A 19,109-nucleotide genomic window follows, 5' to 3' on the forward strand; every position below is an offset into this window, starting at 1 on the left:
AGGAAAGTGAAAGTGTGGTGTTAGTGTAGGTCCACCACATGCTGTGTACACACAGGTAGATCCATGCAGTGTGGATCACATCACTGTCAAGTCCACGTTGTTCCAACCCGGGCTTCCAACGTCTGTCAAGCTGTGGAGTGTGGACTGACTGACTGACTGACTGACTGCAGCCTCCAAGACCTCTGGAGAGAAGAATTATTGACTTGTCCATTCAATTCAACGCTGTTAAAACCCCCCAGGTAAATGATTATGATAAAAAATATAAAAATTGACTTCGCTTCATGTTGATGCGGCGGTCGGGGCTGCATGCATGGGAGCGAAAACTTTATGTGTTCAGTTTACTAGACGTTGAAGAGTTGGCAAAATAGGGTTTCTAACGGTAGAATGATGGAGATAAAGCTGGCGATGTCCTTAAAAGTGATATAATGTGTAGTAGGACCTAAAGAAGTGCGTAGAGTGTGTGAGTAGGCTATATTCATCTCGGGATGATTCCTGCCATGTTTACTTAATTTATAGTCCATCGTACGACGGTGTCGCGCCCCGAAAATACTGTGTAGACTTTCTATTGTAAAGAACCAGTTTCAACCTGGCGTTTTTTTTAAGTAGCCAGGCTATAAACATTTTAAGGAATACTTATTTTATTTATAATTATTGCATTGATTGGATCTCTTATAATGAGCATAATTGATCAGAATTAGACCTAAGGGTTTTTTATTTGGACTTTCTTGATTAAAAGTTTAAATGTTTAATGGATTAATGGAAGTACAGCAACATAAAATGTTTTAATATTTGTAAAATGAAGTTGTATAGCAGCCTGTGTAGACTGATAGAGATGGAATGACCTGAGCACCAGAAATGACAGTTTGGAATGATGCAATGTTTGTTTTGTGCAAGCTGAGCTGTTTGGACTGTTGGGTGTCTTGAGTGCTATAGCGACCTAGGGCTGATGGGTGCTATATGGACACAAAACCAAATCAGGTATTTCTGAACAATAAGTACCTCAATATATTGTTACGTTATTGTGGGTGTGACTGTTGGTGCCTTCACAAAATATGTACTGTAGGCTATTATTTACACAATGGGATTTACTTTTTCTTACTTTTTTCTTTTTCTTTAAGAAAGAAAAATAAATGCTATAATTATATGTGCTATAATGCCATCCATATAATCCAAGATAACATGTGTGTGTGATTGTGTATCACATATCAATTTAATATTCATATACTTGGACTTGGTGATCAGTGTCTATGAACTCCCAATCTCCTGACCTGAATATACAGTGGCCTACAAACAACAAACTAACACAAAATAGTAAAAGTTTTAAAACATTGTGCTCATTCATTCATTCATTCAGTCACTCAGTCACTCAGTCACTCAGTCATTATCCACCCATCCAGCCATCCATCCAATTAGATCATTCATATTTATTGCCTTCACTCTAACCTTTCCATGTTTGTATTAGTGCCTACAAATGGCAGTAAAGTGCTTGAACATGAACATTTCATTTTGTCGCCTGACTGAACTGCGGATTCCGCATCCTGAAGCTTTGTTAACACTGTTCAAGTTAAATATTTGCTGCTGGTGAAGTCAACTCCCATTACAAGCCAGCTAGCAGCGACACACATCGCTGTCTGGCTGTCTTTAATGAAAGCATTCACTATCCAGTTGGATGAAACCCAAGAACAGTTGGAGGAAGTACTTAAGTGATTTACATGAGTAAAAGTAGTGGTACCACTACATAGCAATACCCTGTTATACAAGTTAACGCCCCGCTTTCAAAATCTAACGTGATCAACTGGTTAGTTTTCAAAAGTGCAAAAGTATTGGCGTCAAGATACTTAAAGTAAGTGTTAGCTTGTAGATATAGTTTCATTATAAAATGGGGCTTAAGTTGTTACTGTATGTTGTAATTATAATCTAAAATCTGCAAAGTAATTAAAGTTTTCATATACAGTAATTGTAGTGGAGTAAAACGTACAATATTTGCCTCTGAGATGTAGTGGAGTAGAAGTATAAACTATTGAAAACTTTACTTACTCAAGTGAAGTAAAAGTACCTCAAAGACGAGTGCATCTCTCCATTCCGACATGTCTCCTTTCCGACATGACTCCATTCCGACACTAACCCTATCTCTGACTCTTACCCTAACCCAAACCTTAACCTCTATGGAAGTGTTGCCACTCCGACAATAAGAAGTCACTGTCGGAGTGGCCTAACCCTAACCCTAACCCTTTACTTGAGTAATTCCAATTTCCAATACTTTTAGTTCTACTCCACTACATCTTGGATCCAAATATTGTACAATATTTTACTCCACTACATTTATTTAAAATCTGTAGTTACTTTGTAGATTTTGATTATTATTACAAAACATACATTAACCACTTCAGCCCAATATATATGTCAGCCATTTGAAAATAGCCGATCTACAAGCTCACAATGTGTCGCGTTGCAATGCATTGTGAGCATGTAGTTCTGCTATTTTCAGAAGATTTGTATACATTTGAAATGAAAATTTGAAATGGGACATTGTGCATAATGATTACTTTCGACTTTTGTACTTTTACTCAAGTACATTTTGAATTCCAGACTTTAACGTTTACAGAGTATTTCTATACATTGCAGTATTGTCACTTTTACTTAGGTAAGAAAAATGTAGTAGTTTTTCCACCACTGCTTTCTTTCCACCACTGTCTTGCCTACAGTGATTCATCCACATCCGCCATGAGTTGGATGGAAGCCACTTATAGGCTTTGTTCGCGGTCCATACCAGTCGTCAGAGTGACGTTATGTGGCCGTGGCGTTGAACCAAGATTTCAGCACATTAACAAAGACGCAGGCCCAGCTTTTCTCTCTGACCTGCTTTTCTCACTGCGCTTGTGTTACATGACCTATGGGACTCGGAGCAGTTCCACGCTAAATGTCCCACAGAAGCAGAGGGGTCTGTGTCTGTGAAACTGTATCTGTACAGTAGCTGTTGGCTCTCTGACGTGTGAACATGAATTGAAAAACCAAAACATACTCTGACCCACTTTTTCTGCAGACCGCTCGCCCACGGTTCTTGTATTCGTTTAACTGAGATTAAGGTTTAGGAATACGTTTAGGGTTAGCCATGGTTTTACTTTTAAAGAATAAGGTTAGGTTTAGGCATAGTTTCACTCAGGTTACGTTTAGTAATAAGGTTAGGTTTAGGCATAGTTTTACTGAGGTGAGTTTAGGAATACCTGAGGGCGACCATTCTGAGGTCTCGTATTTGACCCGGTGCTAGCGGGTTTTGAGGCGAGCTTTCTTGTATTCCGTCAGGAAATCACACATGGGTTGTGTGATTTTTTTGGACTGCGTGGACTCAATTCAAGTCAAGGCCCTAAAATGTTCAGAATCATTGTTTCATTACTTATTTGTGGCCTACAGCCAGTAGAAGCCCTTTCTTTTATTGTTTCAGCAGCTTGATAAATATTTCTTTAACAGAACCAGAGAACCAGAAACAGTCTTATTGTCACATCACAGCTATAAGGTCTACATTGGTGGGTGACATTCATTTTTGTGCAAGCTCCATCATTTTGTAGTTTTCAGGAAACAGGAAAAACGCCTACAGTTGGCAAGTATGCAAGAATGATGAGTTCTACTTGGCACTTGTAAGGTGATTTCATGTTTAGGAACACTGTGTTCCTTATGAGAAAGGACACACTGTAGAGGTCTGGCTACCACATTTCCTGTTAACTATCCTTGAGGAAAACATCAATAATCCTGAGTGAATAATCATTTAGGATGCTAGAGACTAAGTGTTTTGACTGTACTTGTGCTGTTTTACATTTCTGTCTAATAAAATATTCAATCAAATCAAATCAAATGCAATGCAGGCTTCCTTCTGACAGTCTGCTAGCCATGCTGCTGTTAGGAAAAATAAATGCTACAAACTTCAAAGAATGATCATTACTTTTTAGACAACTTTAAGATTCTTCAGATGCCGTAGTTAAGAGTTTATAACATTCCAGGGTTATTAATTATCTTTGTTTTTTATTCTGTATTTTGTATGAAAGCTCATATTGTCCATCTCTTTACGTTCCTCCCGTGCAGATCTGCTAAGCATAGAAAGACGACTGGAGTGTGCAGAAGTACGGCCAACCTGCTTTTGTGTATGGTGACGCCTAGCTTTGCTCACCTGTGCCTGAGGCATGCGGTTGTAGGATCCACCCACAGGTTATCTCCTTCCCTGTGTCATCAACATGTGACGTCCCACATGGCACGAACGAACGCATAGCTTTAAGTCAAACAGGTTAGGGCACATTTTGCTGCTGTGTGGAGAAACTAGTTTACGCTGCTGAGCAGCATCCTTAAAACCACTGGCTGGCAGCTATCAGAGAAGACCAGAGATTGATTTTGTTCCTATGTGATTTGAAATGTCCACTGAAGACCTATCGGGCCCAGCTGATGAAGCCATTGACGACGCTGGCTCTTACGTGAAGGTACTTGTAAAATATTAACTTTACATGATGGAGAACATACTTTGGAATGAATGTGTCCTTTTGCAAACAATATAAGGTTGAATTGCATGCGACTCCATTATGTTTCTGGCTGACTTAACTGCTGATGAGTGATTTTGCTTGGAAAACTACTGAAGGACAGACATACTACCGGGTTGCGTTGAATTATGCAGGTATATCAGCAGTCAGACATGTGAGAACATAGATCTGTGGCAAGTTTGGTTTCTTACAATATCTCAGTGTTTTGGTATGGGCTTTTGGCACGCTTGTTGCAAGCACTGTAACTTGTAGTGGGTAGTTTCTCACTTTAACCACTTAATCCCTACGTACTGTACTTAGTTGACTGGAGTCCCCCAGGGCTCTATACTGCATACTCTACTCAGATCTACAAGTCACAACGCATTGCGACATGTTGTGAGCTTGTAGATTGGCTATTTTCACCAAATGTTTCCTCCAGGATAAGGTTGGGATGCTAGTGTTCAAGTGGTTAGATCTCTGCCATTGCCAGTATGGACTAATGGAGTAAGATATTCCATGCTAGCCATTTTCTCAGAGACTCACATATTTGAAATGAGATGCTACACAAACTTCAAAGAACGACCATTTCTTTTTTAGATGACTTTTAAGATTCTTCAGATAGTTGAGAGTTTATAAAATTCCAATGTCTTGGCAGAACAAGTATCTTTAGTTTTTTATTCTGTAGTCTGTATGAAAGCTCATATTGTCCACTCTGCGTAGAGAGCTTTATGAATATGGGGGCAACAGCATGTGTGTGTGTGGGGTGGGTGGAGAAAGCTTTTTGGCCAGCTTTCCAGTGCCCTCCCTCACTCTCTCACTCACATGCCAGAAACACACACACACAAACACACGCACGTCGCACAAGCGTAGACAGAGGCAGATTGTACGAGTGTTCCCCGGCAGCCAGAGCACTCAGATGGACTACATAAGGACACCAGTGTGTTGCACACCACACCTCTCCTCCCCGCGCACTCACACTAGTCTTATACGTGTTCCTTTTACGTAAAAGCAGGATCCATGCAGCCAGGATGGAGTTGTATTTGTCTACTGTTTATTGTCTGCTTGATCACACAGAATAGTGGGACTTTGTCTCTCGAAGGTCGGCTGTCAAAAAGCTCGCTGGCCTGCTTTCTTCACCCTTCCACTGTGTGACGTCTGCTTTTACTGCCTTTGGGAGTAGATTATTGACCACACCATTTGTTTGTCATTTGGAAGTCAGAGAGAGAGAGAGAGCCATGAGGAAGTGAATGTGAAGGACTTAAGAGAGAAAATCGACAACTGTGAAAAGCGAGCTTGCATGAAACCAGACAAACCGGTACTGTGGCTCGAGGGTCGTTGTTGTGACATGCAGCAGGGGATAAAGAGAGAGAGAACACAATGAGAATGATACTGAGCATTATAACAAAGAATGAAAATAAGTTGATAAATAATTGCTGCTGGGTGGAGGGAGGGTGAACAGTCAGAGAAAAAAATCCACAAGGTGTGGCTAGCTGTTATTTTGGCACATAGTGGCTTAAGGTTTAATAGATACGTTGTACAAAATGTTTGTCTGCTGTGAACATCCTCCACATTTCTGCTTGTGGTGTTAAAGGTGATGCTGTGAGAGGTGGTAGCAGTTATGGTCATAATATGATGCCTATAAGAGAATGTGAAAGACAAATTCCACAGAGAAAAGAGTCCTTTTAATACCAACCTGCCCCAGGGACAGCAGAATAATATGTTAATTAAAGTGTATTGCCCCTATTAGATAAATGAATGCTCTTAACTCAGTGGCCTACTGACCTTATGGTTAGACTGTCTGCCCTGAGATTGAGGTTGGGGTTAGATGCCCCAGCGGGTCATACCAAAGACTAAAAATGGGACCCCATGCCTCCCTGCTTGACACTTAGCATGGATTGGGATTGGGGACATACTAGACAGGGTCATGTCCAGGGGTATGTACTTGTACATGATGCTGCCTCACGCTACAGAAACAGGAGATAGGCTCCAGTCCTGCCCTATGGGCCACATGGCTCGGCAAGGCTTACTTACTCATAACTACCACATAATAACCTTAACAAGATCCAAACCTTTGTTTTTAGTCATTGTAAATAGATGAGAAACCACACCATTTGGAAACGGTTTGGACATTCATAGGTTCCCCATCCAATTACATTGGATGGGGATGGCCCCGTGTAGTCTGAAGAAAGAGAAAAGAAAGAGAAAATAGAAAAACACAGGACAAAGACAAAGAAGGATAGACTAGAACAACAAGAACTCACTGTCAGTCATCATTAGTTCCTGAAAAGTAGTTGTTCAAATGAAGGGAGGAATCGATGCATGCTTGTGGGCTACTTCAAATGAATCATAATGTGCTAAATCATGTACATCTGCATGTGCATATGTTCATTCGGTGACAATAATTATCGCCAAAAGGTAAGTAAAGGCAAATGTTTCCTTGTTCCTTGACTAACAGGATATTAATAGGTTAACAGGATATTTCCCAATATCCTCCTGATAGTGAGCCCTGTCGCAATGTCAACTCTCATGTTCTCATTACACTATTTGCACAAGAGTCTGAGGAACTATGCCTTTATTAACCACTTTTTGTCAATTTGATATGTTATGCTTATTTAAAATATGGGACTAAAAAAAGAATTCCTCTCACTGTTACACCTGTAAACTTGTGATGTGAACGCGTTGTAGTTGGAGTAGTATTACCGTGTGGTTCCACTCCTAGCAGGAGCTGTAACATCCTGTTGTTTGCTTGTGTATACGGTGGTGTTTGTGAACGGTGGTGGAATGCAGAGTGCTCCGGGGAATTAAATGGCCGTCACACACAGCCCCAGGGCAGGGCCACGCTTTTAGCTTTACTGCCCTTTACTGCTCTGTGTGTCGGCCAGCCAAGCATTAGCATTCCTCTGAATGACTCTCACTCTCTGCTTGCCTGCCCAGAGTCTCTAGTCTACTCTCACTCTCTCTCTGTTCCCTTGCTCAGTTGTTTGATACCATAATATTAAATATATCAACAGCCTCAGCACCTCCTCACCGCTAGGCCTGGGGCGGTATGGACATTTTGTTACCGCGATTACCGTCTTCCCATTTACCGCCGGTACTGCGGTAATTACCGCACCCCCGTATCTATTAATTAAGGTTCGGCGATAAGCCAAAATATTGCAATCATCTTCCCAAAAGGAGGGGCGACACAGCCTGACTGCCCGAGTTATACTTCTCCGTACAGCACAGCGTGTCTGGCTTTCAAAGGAGCAGATCTACAAGCTCACAATGCGTTCTGAGCTTTTAGATCTGCACTGTCGGGTTACCATAGTAACGTAGGCAAGCTACGTAGGCTAGCTACTTGGGCTATTCAGACACAAACAGCTGAAGGAAGGGTTGTCAGATCGTGTACAGTGATTCTGTAAACTCACGTCACGTCTCAAATCGCAGTGATTGAGTGCTGCTATATACAGGTTTTAGTTACAAGACTTGACAGAAAAGGTTATAAAATCGCCGACGCGCCGCTGGACGGAGCACAACGTGCGACGGAGAAAGTAAAATAGTTTCTCCACAGTGGAGAGGCGACACAGCCTGACTGCCCGAGTTATACTTCTCCGTACAGCACAGCGTGTCTGGCTTTCAAAGGAGCAGATCTACAAGCTCACAACACGTCGCATCCGCGATGCGTTCTGAGCTTTTAGATCTGCACTGTCGGGTTACCATAGTAACGTAGGCAAGCTACGTAGGCTAGCTACTTGGGCTATTCAGACACAAACAGCTGAAGGAAGGGTTGTCAGATCGTGTACAGTGATTCTGTAAACTCACGTCACGTCACGTCTCAACTCTCAAATCGCAGTGATTGAGTGCTGCTATATACAGGTTTTAGTTACAAGACTTGACAGAAAAGGTTATAAAATCGCCGACGCGCCGCTGGACGGAGCACAATGTGCGACGCGGTGGAGAAAGTAAAATAGTTTCATTTTCGGCTTTAGTCCACGCGGCCCGCGCTCCGCCAGTAATCCGTATGAATAAAAAAAGATATGCCACAACACAAGGTAGCCTATGTATTAACATCCTTGTGTCGAGTGGATTACAGAGAAAGAGTTGTGCTCCGTACTCTATCTATGCCCTGCGTGCAGCCGTGCACTGCAGGTCTCTGTGTGTGAGTGACGTATGTGGCTTCCAACGTGTGGTACACGGCCCAGAGCAGAGCGGCATGGAGCGCATGCGGTCCTCGCTTCTCCCCCGTTTTAAAACTCGCTTGTTTTCCAATAAAAAATAGACCTTTTTTTTGTCTTTTTACCGCGGTAAGCACAATGACACCGCGGTAGACCTCGGTATACCGCGGTACGGCGGTACGGCGGTTACCGCCTCCAACCCTACTCACCGCTGATCAAAGTTAGGCACCTTTGCATCAAACTATTGTGATCTGCATTCCTTTAAATCCTGCCTTGCCCTTCATTAATCACTCAGTGTGTACATAATTATCTCTTTTTCCATTGTTCTGTCAGTATACTTTCAAGGAGTCAACATAGACTACCTGTTCACCTTAATGGAAACCACAACAATTGAAGCTACGTGTTCAAACACAAAACTAGTTTAGCTAGAACTTCACTCAATTAACACTGTCCTCTGAAAAACCATCTGTATACTGTAATAATAACCATATGAAGTATAATACGTACCCATTCACCTTTGCAGCTAAGTGGCCATTTGCTCCTCCCAATTATTGAAATCCTATATAAGGAATATACATGGACCATGCCACATTTAATGCCTGTCTCAGGACTGCCACCTGTCAGTATACAGTGGATAACTTTTCAGTCTCCCATACAGCTTACCACTTTAGGGAAATTTAGGAAAATAAAATTAGATTTTTACTCAAGTCGATGACCCATATAAATTGGTCTGTGACCCACAAATGGGTCCTGACCCGCTGTTTGGTAACCAGTGGGCTAAAGAAGTGGTTCCCAAAACAGAAATTAGATGTTTGCCTGCATGGGACCAACGTGGCACGTTATGGGCTTGTAGATCTGCTATTTTCACTCCTTCTTAAACATATTTTTTCTAATTTATGGAATTTCTTAGATTTTTTTTATCATTTATTCATGAAAAATGAACAAAATGTCTGAAACTAAAAAATAAAGAGGTATTCATTCGCTCGTGACCCATACATTTTGGTTGATATCAGGGACTCTCTAGGTTCCTTTATGGGGGTCTAAATTCACCCATACAAGTCTGTAACTCTGACAGCGTAAAAATGGAACCAAAATGAACCCTGACGGGTTCATTTGGTTCCATTTGTACACTGTCAGAGTTAAAGGGAGACCTTGAAATGTGAAAGTTTGAGAAACAACTGGGCTAAAGCATTCCGTTTCTCTTCCAGGTCCCCTTCCTGTCGCCGTCCCCTGGCCCTGAGGAGGAAGAGCCCCCGCTGGCGCCGGCCGCAGCCGTCATGTCCACGTCGCCGTACAACACCTCCAGGCTGAAGTACGTGTCGCTGGGGGTGCTGGTGCTGCAGACCACCTCCCTGGTGCTCACCATGCGCTACTCGCGCACCCAGAAGGAGGAGGGCCCGCGCTACCTGGCCTCCTCCGCCGTGGTGTGTGCCGAGGTGCTGAAGATATTCACCTGCGTCCTGCTCGTCTTCAGGGACCTCAGTGAGTAGAGTTAGACTGTCCAGGGTTCCCACGGTCATGACATTCCTGGAAATATTTTGAAATTAGAAAAATATTTTTCCAGTACTGGAAAAGTTTTGGAATTGATCAAGGGTCCTGGAAGGTCCTGGAAAAAATTGTCTTTGGTTATTGATTTTGTTAATACCTCTGAAATGACAAATTAAACATTGGCCAAATTGTCAAATATTAGAGGCAGAAATTGTGAAAATAGCAGATCTACATGCTCACAACACCTCGCAACGAGGCGTTGTGAGCATGTAGATCTGCTATTTTCACAATAGAAACGTGTTTTACAAAATTCCTCAACTCTTAGTGCTCGTCAGGGTGCCGGGTCCCCAGTTAAAATATGATTCTTTCAGGGGTCACAGCCTGGAAAGGTTGAGAACCACTGGCATACACTACCTGTCTTTGGGCATTGCGCATAGGAGTAAGCGACTTGTTATTGAGCTGAATTATTGTTATATAGTCCTGGAAATTGGGTTGAATATTCTGGAAAGGTTTTGGAAAAGTTTTGTAAATTAATTGGTAAAAATGTGTAGGAACCCTGATTGTCTGTTTCAGTGGTTTTCAAACCCTTCTTCATATCAAGGTCCATTATTTATTCTTCATTTGAGCCACCACGGACTCTCAGACCTAAAACCTAGAATATGTTGTTATCGTTGGATAGGATTTGCTTAAAATGAAACCAAATGCACCCGTAAGGGTCCATTTGTTTTCATTTTAAGCTCTCAAGAGATCTCTAAGGGTCCATTTGGTTACCAACTCTCCATCATTTAGCTGGAACCGGACTTCTGTCTCTGTTTGTGTGTCTGTCTATCGGTCAACAGTCAATCTCTATCTACAGTATCAATCTATCTATCATCCACCATCCCTCCCATCTATCTACCTATCCTTTTTTGCACTGTGGCTCCCAGCAGGCGAGTTGTCTAGATCAGGTGTGTGTGTGTGTGTGTGTGTGTGTGTGTGTGTGTGTGTGTGTGTGTGTGTGTGTGTGTGTGTGTGTGTGTGTGTGTGTGTGTGTGTGTGTGTGTGTGTGTGTGTGTGTGTGTGTGTGTGTGCTGATTTAGCAAGGCATTGAGCCATGTGATATTTAATTGGTGTTATTGTACAGTTTCAACCTTGTGGCCTTTAAATGATCTCTAAGGCTTGGATTAATTAAAAAACAAGACGTGTGTGTGTGTGTGTGTGTGTGTGTGTGTGTGTGTGTGTGTGTGTGTGTGTGTGTGTGTGTGTGTGTGTGTGTGTGTGTGTGTGTGTGTGTGTGTGTGTGTGTGTGTGTGTGTGTGTGTGTGTGTGTGTGTGTGCGCGCTGTCCAGGGATAATCTGGCAAACCCATTAGACCTATCAGTGGCAAATTTCATTTCTTTTGCATGCCAAAGATGTAAATCCTTGAATATTTCCCACATATGTTCTATGTCCTTTGAAATATCTAAGCCACGTCAAGCCAGAGATCCACATGCATGCACCTTATGTCTAACCTTGAGTACATACAGTACCTGCTGCTATGTGCATATCGCCAGATATCTTTGATATCTACAGATATCTATTTTTCTTTTGACATGTTTCTTTTCAGTTTTTCTCCCTGCTCTCCCTCTTTTTTCTTTTCCTGAAAACTAACAAATGATAGAGCTTGCACATGTCACCCACTTCTCCATGCCTGTTAACCTGTGAGGTGAAAATAAACTTGATTCGGATTCTGTTGGAAGCCACGCCGGCTCTTTTGTACTTTGACATCTTAGGAGGTCTCTCCATTTCCTCTCCTTACCAGCGTGTGTTTAACTCTCTCTCTCTCTCTCTCTCTCTCTCTCTCTCTCTCTCTGTGTGTGGTAGATTTCAGCGTGCGCTCACTGCAGCGGGCGTTGAAGGAGGAGATCATGGGTAAACCCATGGACACCTTGAAGCTGGCCGTTCCTGCAGGCATCTACACCCTGCAGAACAACCTGCTTTACGTGGCCCTGTCCAACCTGGACGCTGCTACCTATCAGGTGAGTGTGTGTGGGTGTGGGTGTGGGTGTGTGTGTGGGTGTGTGGGTGTGGGTGTGGATGGGTGTGGACCCGCTGCACACCTGCATCATGCAGATGCCAAGTTGAGCCTGTTAATATATTGTCTTTGTCGGGTGGAAACCTTGAAACCTTGTCTTATCTCCAATGTTTCAAATGTGTACGTTCTTTCACAAAGTAAAGCCCTGCTTCATCATTCAAGGCCGTCGTACAAAAGTAGTGAAAACAGCAGATCTACAAGCACACAGCGCCTTGCGGTGCGAGGCGTTGTGTGCTTGTAGATCGTCTGTTTTCACTAGTAGTTCAAATCATTTTTAAAATGATAAATGCAAAAAGAACAGTTTTGGACATACAAGATTTTCACCCGACAACGACGATATGATATTAGCATAACATTCACAAGTTTGCTAGGGATTGTGACATCACCCAAACTGGGTCTGGGGGGGGGGGGCAAAGATCACAGGCCTTGCCAGTTTTGCAGTTGTCAAAAATTGTAAACAAAATTGTATCTCATTTTCCTGAGACACATTTCTATATGTGCTTGCTTTTATTCAGCGTCTCTGCCTGTGTGTTGTCAATGTGATATCAGGCCAACTCATCATGCAATATTAGTTATCCTGTAACTTTAACATAGCTAACTCCCCCATATATAACATGATTGTGAAGTAATTCTAATAACGCATAAGGCTGGGAACCAGTGGCTTAAATGACCTCAGGGCTTCCACTTGGCCTCTTCGTCAGAATATCGTGCATGTTTTTGACTCTATAAGTGTTTTTTTGTGCACCAGGCTGTTTCTCATCTCGTGGTGTGTGGGATGTACTGTATGTGTGTCCCTTACAGGTGACCTATCAGATGAAGATCCTCACCACAGCCCTGTTCTCGGTCTCCATGCTGGGGAAGAGGCTGGGCTTCTACCAGTGGCTCTCCTTGCTCATCCTGATGGCCGGGGTGGCGCTGGTCCAGGTACAGTACTGACAACACACTGCATCCATATAGGGATGGGACCATATGAAAATGTCATAGCACGATTATTGTGACAAAAGAAATCGAGATTTATGATATTATCGCGATAATCAAAATCCATTATCCTGAGGCGGGAACATTTGCCAAAAAATAGCCGATCTACAAGCTCACAACGTGTCGCAACGCGACTCGTCGTGAGCTTGTAGATCGGCTATTTTTTGGCAAAGACATTTGATAGAGAGTGAAAAAACCCTTTTACCAGAGGGTTTATGTGGTACCGGATATGCAGCTCGGCAAATAACAGGTGAATTGATCCCAGTGCATGACGGAGGACGATATCACGATATATTAAATCTCCACGATTATCGTGAGTGTTTTTTATCGCGATAAACGATAATATTGCTTATCATCCCATCCCTACATCCATACTGACCACTACATACACTGGTCCAGGTACTGAACAACACACTGCATCCATCCATATATCTACGCTCACAATACAGGTCTCTGGGAACAGAAAAAGGGGGAAAAAACTATGTTAATTAAAGCTGCACTATGTTTCCTCTTCTACCCCGAAGTGCTGATTTATTTTTTATTTTTTTTACCATTGAGCTAATAGAGCCTACCTGCTTGCTCAGGGGATAAATTGAATCTTGACCATAAATCAGTTTTCTGGCTGGTTGGTGACTCGGATGTGTTTTACATACGGTACTGTGTATTTATTTCCTACCATGCTATTGTGTGCCTCGCCTGTATACGAGTGCATTCTCGTCTTCAGTAACGTGTTTCCCTGCCTCACCACACAGTGGCCGACAGACTCTATAGGAAACTCTGAGCAGAAGGCGCTGTCCGCAGGCACCCAGTTCATAGGAGTGATGGCCGTGCTCATAGCCTGCATCTCCAGCGGCTTCGCTGGCGTCTACTTTGAGAAGATCCTCAAGGAGACCAAACAGAGCGTGTGGATCCGCAACATACAGCTCGGTGAGTGACAGTGGGTTGTCTGCGTAGTGTGTGTGTGCGTGCGTGACTGTGTGTTCTCAGCTCATTTGCTTACACCCTTTCAACGCAAATACATTTGAGTTGAGCGGTTTGAAATCATTGAGTTGCTGATAGCAGAGTGAAGTGTCCTTTGTTATGTCCTTGAGCGATTAGTTGTGTGTGTTGGGGCATTCACAAATAGTGATTTTTAGTATTCAAATTATTCGGACTGGCCAAACTGTCAAATATTAAGTAAGCAAGAGGCGAACATTGTGAAAATAGCTGATCTACATTTGAGGCGTTGTGAGCATGTAGATCGGCTATTTTCACAATATTTATCTGCGGAACCGAGTCACATTAAATGTAATACCTACAATTCCAAGTGCTTGTCAGGGTTCTTATGACTGTCTATCTAGCCAAGCTTTATAAACCATGAAGAAATATATATATATATTTTTTTAAAGACAAAACAATAAAAAAAATTAAAATAAGCAAATATTCGACTTCGGTGAACAACGTCGAATAGTGACTTTGATATTCGAATATTTGGTGAATGCCCTAGTGTGTGTTTTGTCTTCATGTCAACTAAAAGCCTCTCTCTCTCTTTCACTCTCTGTTTCTCTCTATTCCAGGCATGTTTGGCTTTGGCTTTGGCTTCTCAGGCATGCTGTTGTATGATGGCAGCAGGGTGGCAGAGGCGGGCATATTTCAGGGATACAACAGAATCACGTGGACAGTCGTGGCCTTACAGGTAGGAAGTGGCATCATGTCTCTTTACACATAAGTTCACAGAGGTGCCATGGCATGCACACCCAGTCCTTTAGATCAGTCGTTCTCAACCTTTTCAGGCTGCGACCCCCAAAATAATCATATTTTAACTGGGGACCCCCCACCCTGACTAGCACTAAGAGTTGAGGCACTAAATTTTGTATAACATGGTTCTATTGTGAAAATAGCAGATCTACATTGCGAGGCATTGTGAGCATGTAGATCGGCTATTTTCACAATTTCAGCCTCTAATGACCAATTGACCAATGTATAATTTGTCATTTTAGATGTATTAAAAAGTCCTTAAATCGTCACTTTAGACATGTGCAGATACCCTCTATTTACTTAAACTTTATGTTTAAGTAAATTTACTCAAAAGTGAACAACACTTTTGAGTGAGAAAACAATGTTTCACATTAAGCTGATCATCTCGGGACCCCCCCAAAATAATTTGGGGACCCCCCTGGGGGTCCTGACCCACAGGTTGAGAACCACTGCTTTAGATCACTGTTTCCCAAACACTGGGTCGGGACCCATTTGTGGGTCGCAAACACATTTGTATGGATCACAAGTAATTTATTTTCTTTTTTTCTTTTGGGTTATTGTTTCATTCCAGAAATAAGAAAACAAATATTTAAGAAGTAGTGCGAATTTTGACTACCATGTGTTCAAAATTCTCTTTTGGGTCTTGAGCTAAAAGGTTTGGGAACCACTGCTTTAGAGGTGCCGTGCTGGCCACAAGTATAGAGTAATATAAACGTGTGTGTGCGTGTATTTGAGAGATGAAAGCCCAGCATATATTCCAACACAGTGTGTTCTTTTGCATGTGTGCAGGCTCTGGGCGGCTTGGTTGTGGCGGCGGTCATTAAATACGCCGACAACATCCTCAAAGGGTTCGCCACCTCAGTGTCCATCATCCTGTCCACGCTCATTTCATACTTCTGGTTGAACGACTTTGATCCCACGAGGTAAGCACACGCCTTTAACTACATACAGTAACACACACACACAGAAGATATGTCTGAGCGCTGAGCGGCACTATTTCTTCCTCACAAAGTTAAGATAAGTGATATCTTCTGGTTAAAACGAACGTGTTTTTGTTAAATAATTAAAGGTCGGACTGTAATCATTGCTATAGGTGAAAAAAAAGAATTTGGAAGATAGCAGATCAAATAGCATAATTCAATCTCACAACGCATCGCATCATGTTGCATTGTGAGCTTTTTTTTTTAAATGTTTTTTCAAAATGTTGGAAATATTCTGAAAATACGGCTTACGTGGTTAAAACGTAACATATTTCCCTGTTATTTTCCACAGCGTTTTCTTTGTAGGAGCGATGCTGGTCATCGCTGCGACGTTCCTCTACAGCTACGAGCGCAAGCCTGTACTCAGCACCTCTAAAGTATAGACCGCACCGGCAGATAAGCTGGGTTCCAGCGTTAACTACCTCCTGAGGAGAAGGAGAGACGGACAGTAGCGGTCTATGAAGTGAGACAAGACATTGCCTTTGGAGAAAAGACAGAATACACGGAGGGTGACATCTTTGTCGAACCACCGTGGGAAACACAGCCGGACTAATGTGCACAGCATGTCTGTCCTGAAACACTGCTGAACTTGCACAGGAGATGGAGGTCATGTGGACATTTCATATGTTTACTATTGTTACTGACATTCAAAAATGGATTATAGGGTTGTAATGGCACTAAAAGTGCAACGAGACTGAATGCTGCGTTCCCGCTAGCAGCGACAAAAGCCAGCCAAGAGTGGTCTTTGTTAAAGTATTGCTCAGGCCACACTGCCTAAAAGAAAAGGCCAATATTTGTTTTTCTTCCATTCCCGGAATGGAGCAGGAACCGTGGGGGGGAGAGAAAGGGAGTGGAAGCAGTGAAATAAAAACATACGATTGATTGACGCTTCACTGCGTCATTGTAGCATCGAAACCAGTTGTTTCCGTAGTTTCATGCATGTCACACAGTGACAAGTGTCTTGAAACATTTTGTGTCCAGTTTCATGTTGCTGTAGTAGCCTGTCAGTCGCTGCTAATGTGAATGCAGCATAACACACACACACACACACACACACACACACACACACACACACACACACACACACACACAGTGACATCTTTGCTGTCGGGCAGAAACCTCTGATCTCCTTATTTTAACTTTTTTGTGATTTCTCGTAAATTAAAGCCCTACTTGATCATACTACAGCGTCACACAAAACTAAGCATCAAAAGTTGCAGATCTGCAAGCTCGAAATGCTGCGCGAAGCGGAGCGTATTGAGCTTGTCGATCTGCTATTTTTGCATTTGAATCCTGAAAAGTAACAGTTTTTGGACATATGAGGTTTCCACCCGACAGAGACAACATACTGTAAAGTGTTAAGCCTAATTCATGCTCCGTCCAACGGCGGTGTCGCGTGCCAAAAATAGCTACAGTAGGTAGGCTGTTTTATTTTCGCCGTGCGACGCTGTCGTGTAACGCAGTATGAATCGGGCTTTACCCTGTGAGCACTGCACACAGTTAACTCTTTGGGGCTTTTAATAATGGAAGTGATTTGGCCTCATGGGGCCAAGCGGAATCCACAGATGAAGTCATAACCTCCCTGCTGTTTTTTTTATAGTTTTATATATTTAAACACATATTTATATTTTGTGGGGTTTGGGGGAACGTTTCTTTTTCTTTGTTTTTGTATTTATGAAAGAGTACTGAAGATTGAGTTATATTAGGTACTGATGTACATTGTACAGCAAAAGGGAGTGCCTGTATGGTCTCAAAGACCAGAGAAAACTGCCGACATTTCAGGCAGACTACCCCATCTAGTGACACAATGAGGAACTGCAGTTTGCTGCATTGAGGTGGGGTTGGTTGGTTCTACTGAAAGATGCTGAATGTATTTATTTTTATTTTATGTGGGATTAAAAGGGAAGGGAATACTTTGACCTTGAATGTTCACGATGCAGTTATTTGACAAATGCTTTAATGAAGAAAAAAGGATAAAGCGTGAATAAATTATTTTTTAAATGTCCGTTGTGTCGAAAGATCTAAAGGCGCTTTCTTCTTGATTCAAAGTGGGATAAATGTTTAATGTGAGTCCCATGCCTCCCTCTGCTGCCTTCCCTCTCAAACACACACACACACACACACACACACACACACAAGCACGTGCACACACACACACACACACACACACACACACGCCGGTGTCAGATGCACTGAGCTCAGAATCAAACCGGCGAACTGGTCTCTATAGCAACAGATGGATGAATGGGCTCGGCTGCCTTGACACAAAAGGTAGATCAACGGAATAATTGTAACACTTATTTGACATTGAAGCAACCGACATTTTATCCCAGAATAACCAAGCCGTTCGTATTATGGATGTAGTCAGAATTAGGTCAGGTCAGGAAAAATGCTCGGCTTTCTTGTTTTGTTCTTTTCTTCTTGTTACTTTATCCATTTGTGACACTTTGAGAATGTATAAATGTTATATTTGTACACGCTCAAGAGTTCAAGGTGCAGCAAGTGATATTATGTTGGGTTGAACGGCTCTATATACTGAGAGTAATCGTTTATAGAGCATACATGGGCAACTGGCGCCCCAGGGGCCACATGCGGCCCCCACCTTCACTTAATGCGGCCCGCAGGTTAATACCGGAATACTGATATATTATTGATTTCAGCTGTTCCAATTCCAAACATGACTTGCTTTAATTCCGTAAATCTATATTAGTAGCTTAATGACTAGTATAGTAGTATTAAAACGTATATTTTTTATGTCCAACTTATTTTTGTATTTAGATTCATAAAGTTAACATGAGTATATTACTAAATGCGTTTGAAATTAAATCATAATGTTACATTTCAGGATTCCAATTCAAAAATAACAAAATTATTCAGGATTCCAATTCAAAAGAAGCAAAAATAGCCGATCGAACTTGTAGATCTGCTATTTTTGCTTCTTTTGTATGAGATACTAGAATGGCAAAGTAGGAAGCAATATGAAATGTGGCCCTCTGGAGTGAAGGTGGAAATATAGTGGCCCTCGCCATCATCAAAGTTGCCCACCCCTGCTGTAGAGCGTTTGTTCAGTAACAGGATCTCCAGCTCTCAGAAAATGCATTTTTAGATGATACGGGATACCAATTGTATTCAGTCAGGAGAGAGAACTCATATAGGTTGGGAAGTTAAATCAGAAGTGATGAAGGAAAGAAAGAAAGAAGTGAGAACTGGAACACAA

At 42.3% G+C, this 19,109-nt stretch overlaps 1 protein-coding gene across 4 annotated transcripts; it reads left to right on the top strand.

Annotated features, from left to right (window-relative positions):
• The first annotated feature begins 108 nt into the window (after positions 1 to 108).
• Positions 109 to 17,858, top strand: slc35a3b (solute carrier family 35 member A3b). Of its 4 annotated transcripts, none has more exons than XM_080725252.1 (9): positions 659 to 4,276; positions 4,414 to 4,466; positions 9,865 to 10,138; positions 11,987 to 12,141; positions 12,999 to 13,121; positions 13,928 to 14,102; positions 14,732 to 14,850; positions 15,702 to 15,835; positions 16,185 to 17,858. In XM_080725252.1, the coding sequence occupies exons 3-9, from the start codon at positions 9,934 to 9,936 to the stop codon at positions 16,273 to 16,275; spliced, it is 1,002 nt and encodes a 333-aa protein (XP_080581378.1). In that variant the 5' UTR covers positions 659 to 4,276; positions 4,414 to 4,466; positions 9,865 to 9,933; the 3' UTR covers positions 16,276 to 17,858. The 4 variants fall into 4 exon arrangements, with proteins under 4 accessions (XP_080581379.1, XP_080581378.1, XP_080581376.1 ...); XM_080725250.1 differs by having other exon boundaries at positions 963 to 978; positions 4,078 to 4,466; XM_080725253.1 differs by lacking the exons at positions 659 to 4,276; positions 4,414 to 4,466 and adding an exon at positions 109 to 239.
• The last annotated feature ends 1,251 nt before the right edge of the window (positions 17,859 to 19,109 follow it).

The sequence above is a fragment of the Nannobrachium achirus genome (genome assembly GCF_963921795.1).
Source record: "Nannobrachium achirus genome assembly, chromosome: 5".
In the NCBI taxonomy this organism is placed as follows: Eukaryota; Metazoa; Chordata; class Actinopteri; order Myctophiformes; family Myctophidae; genus Nannobrachium; species Nannobrachium achirus.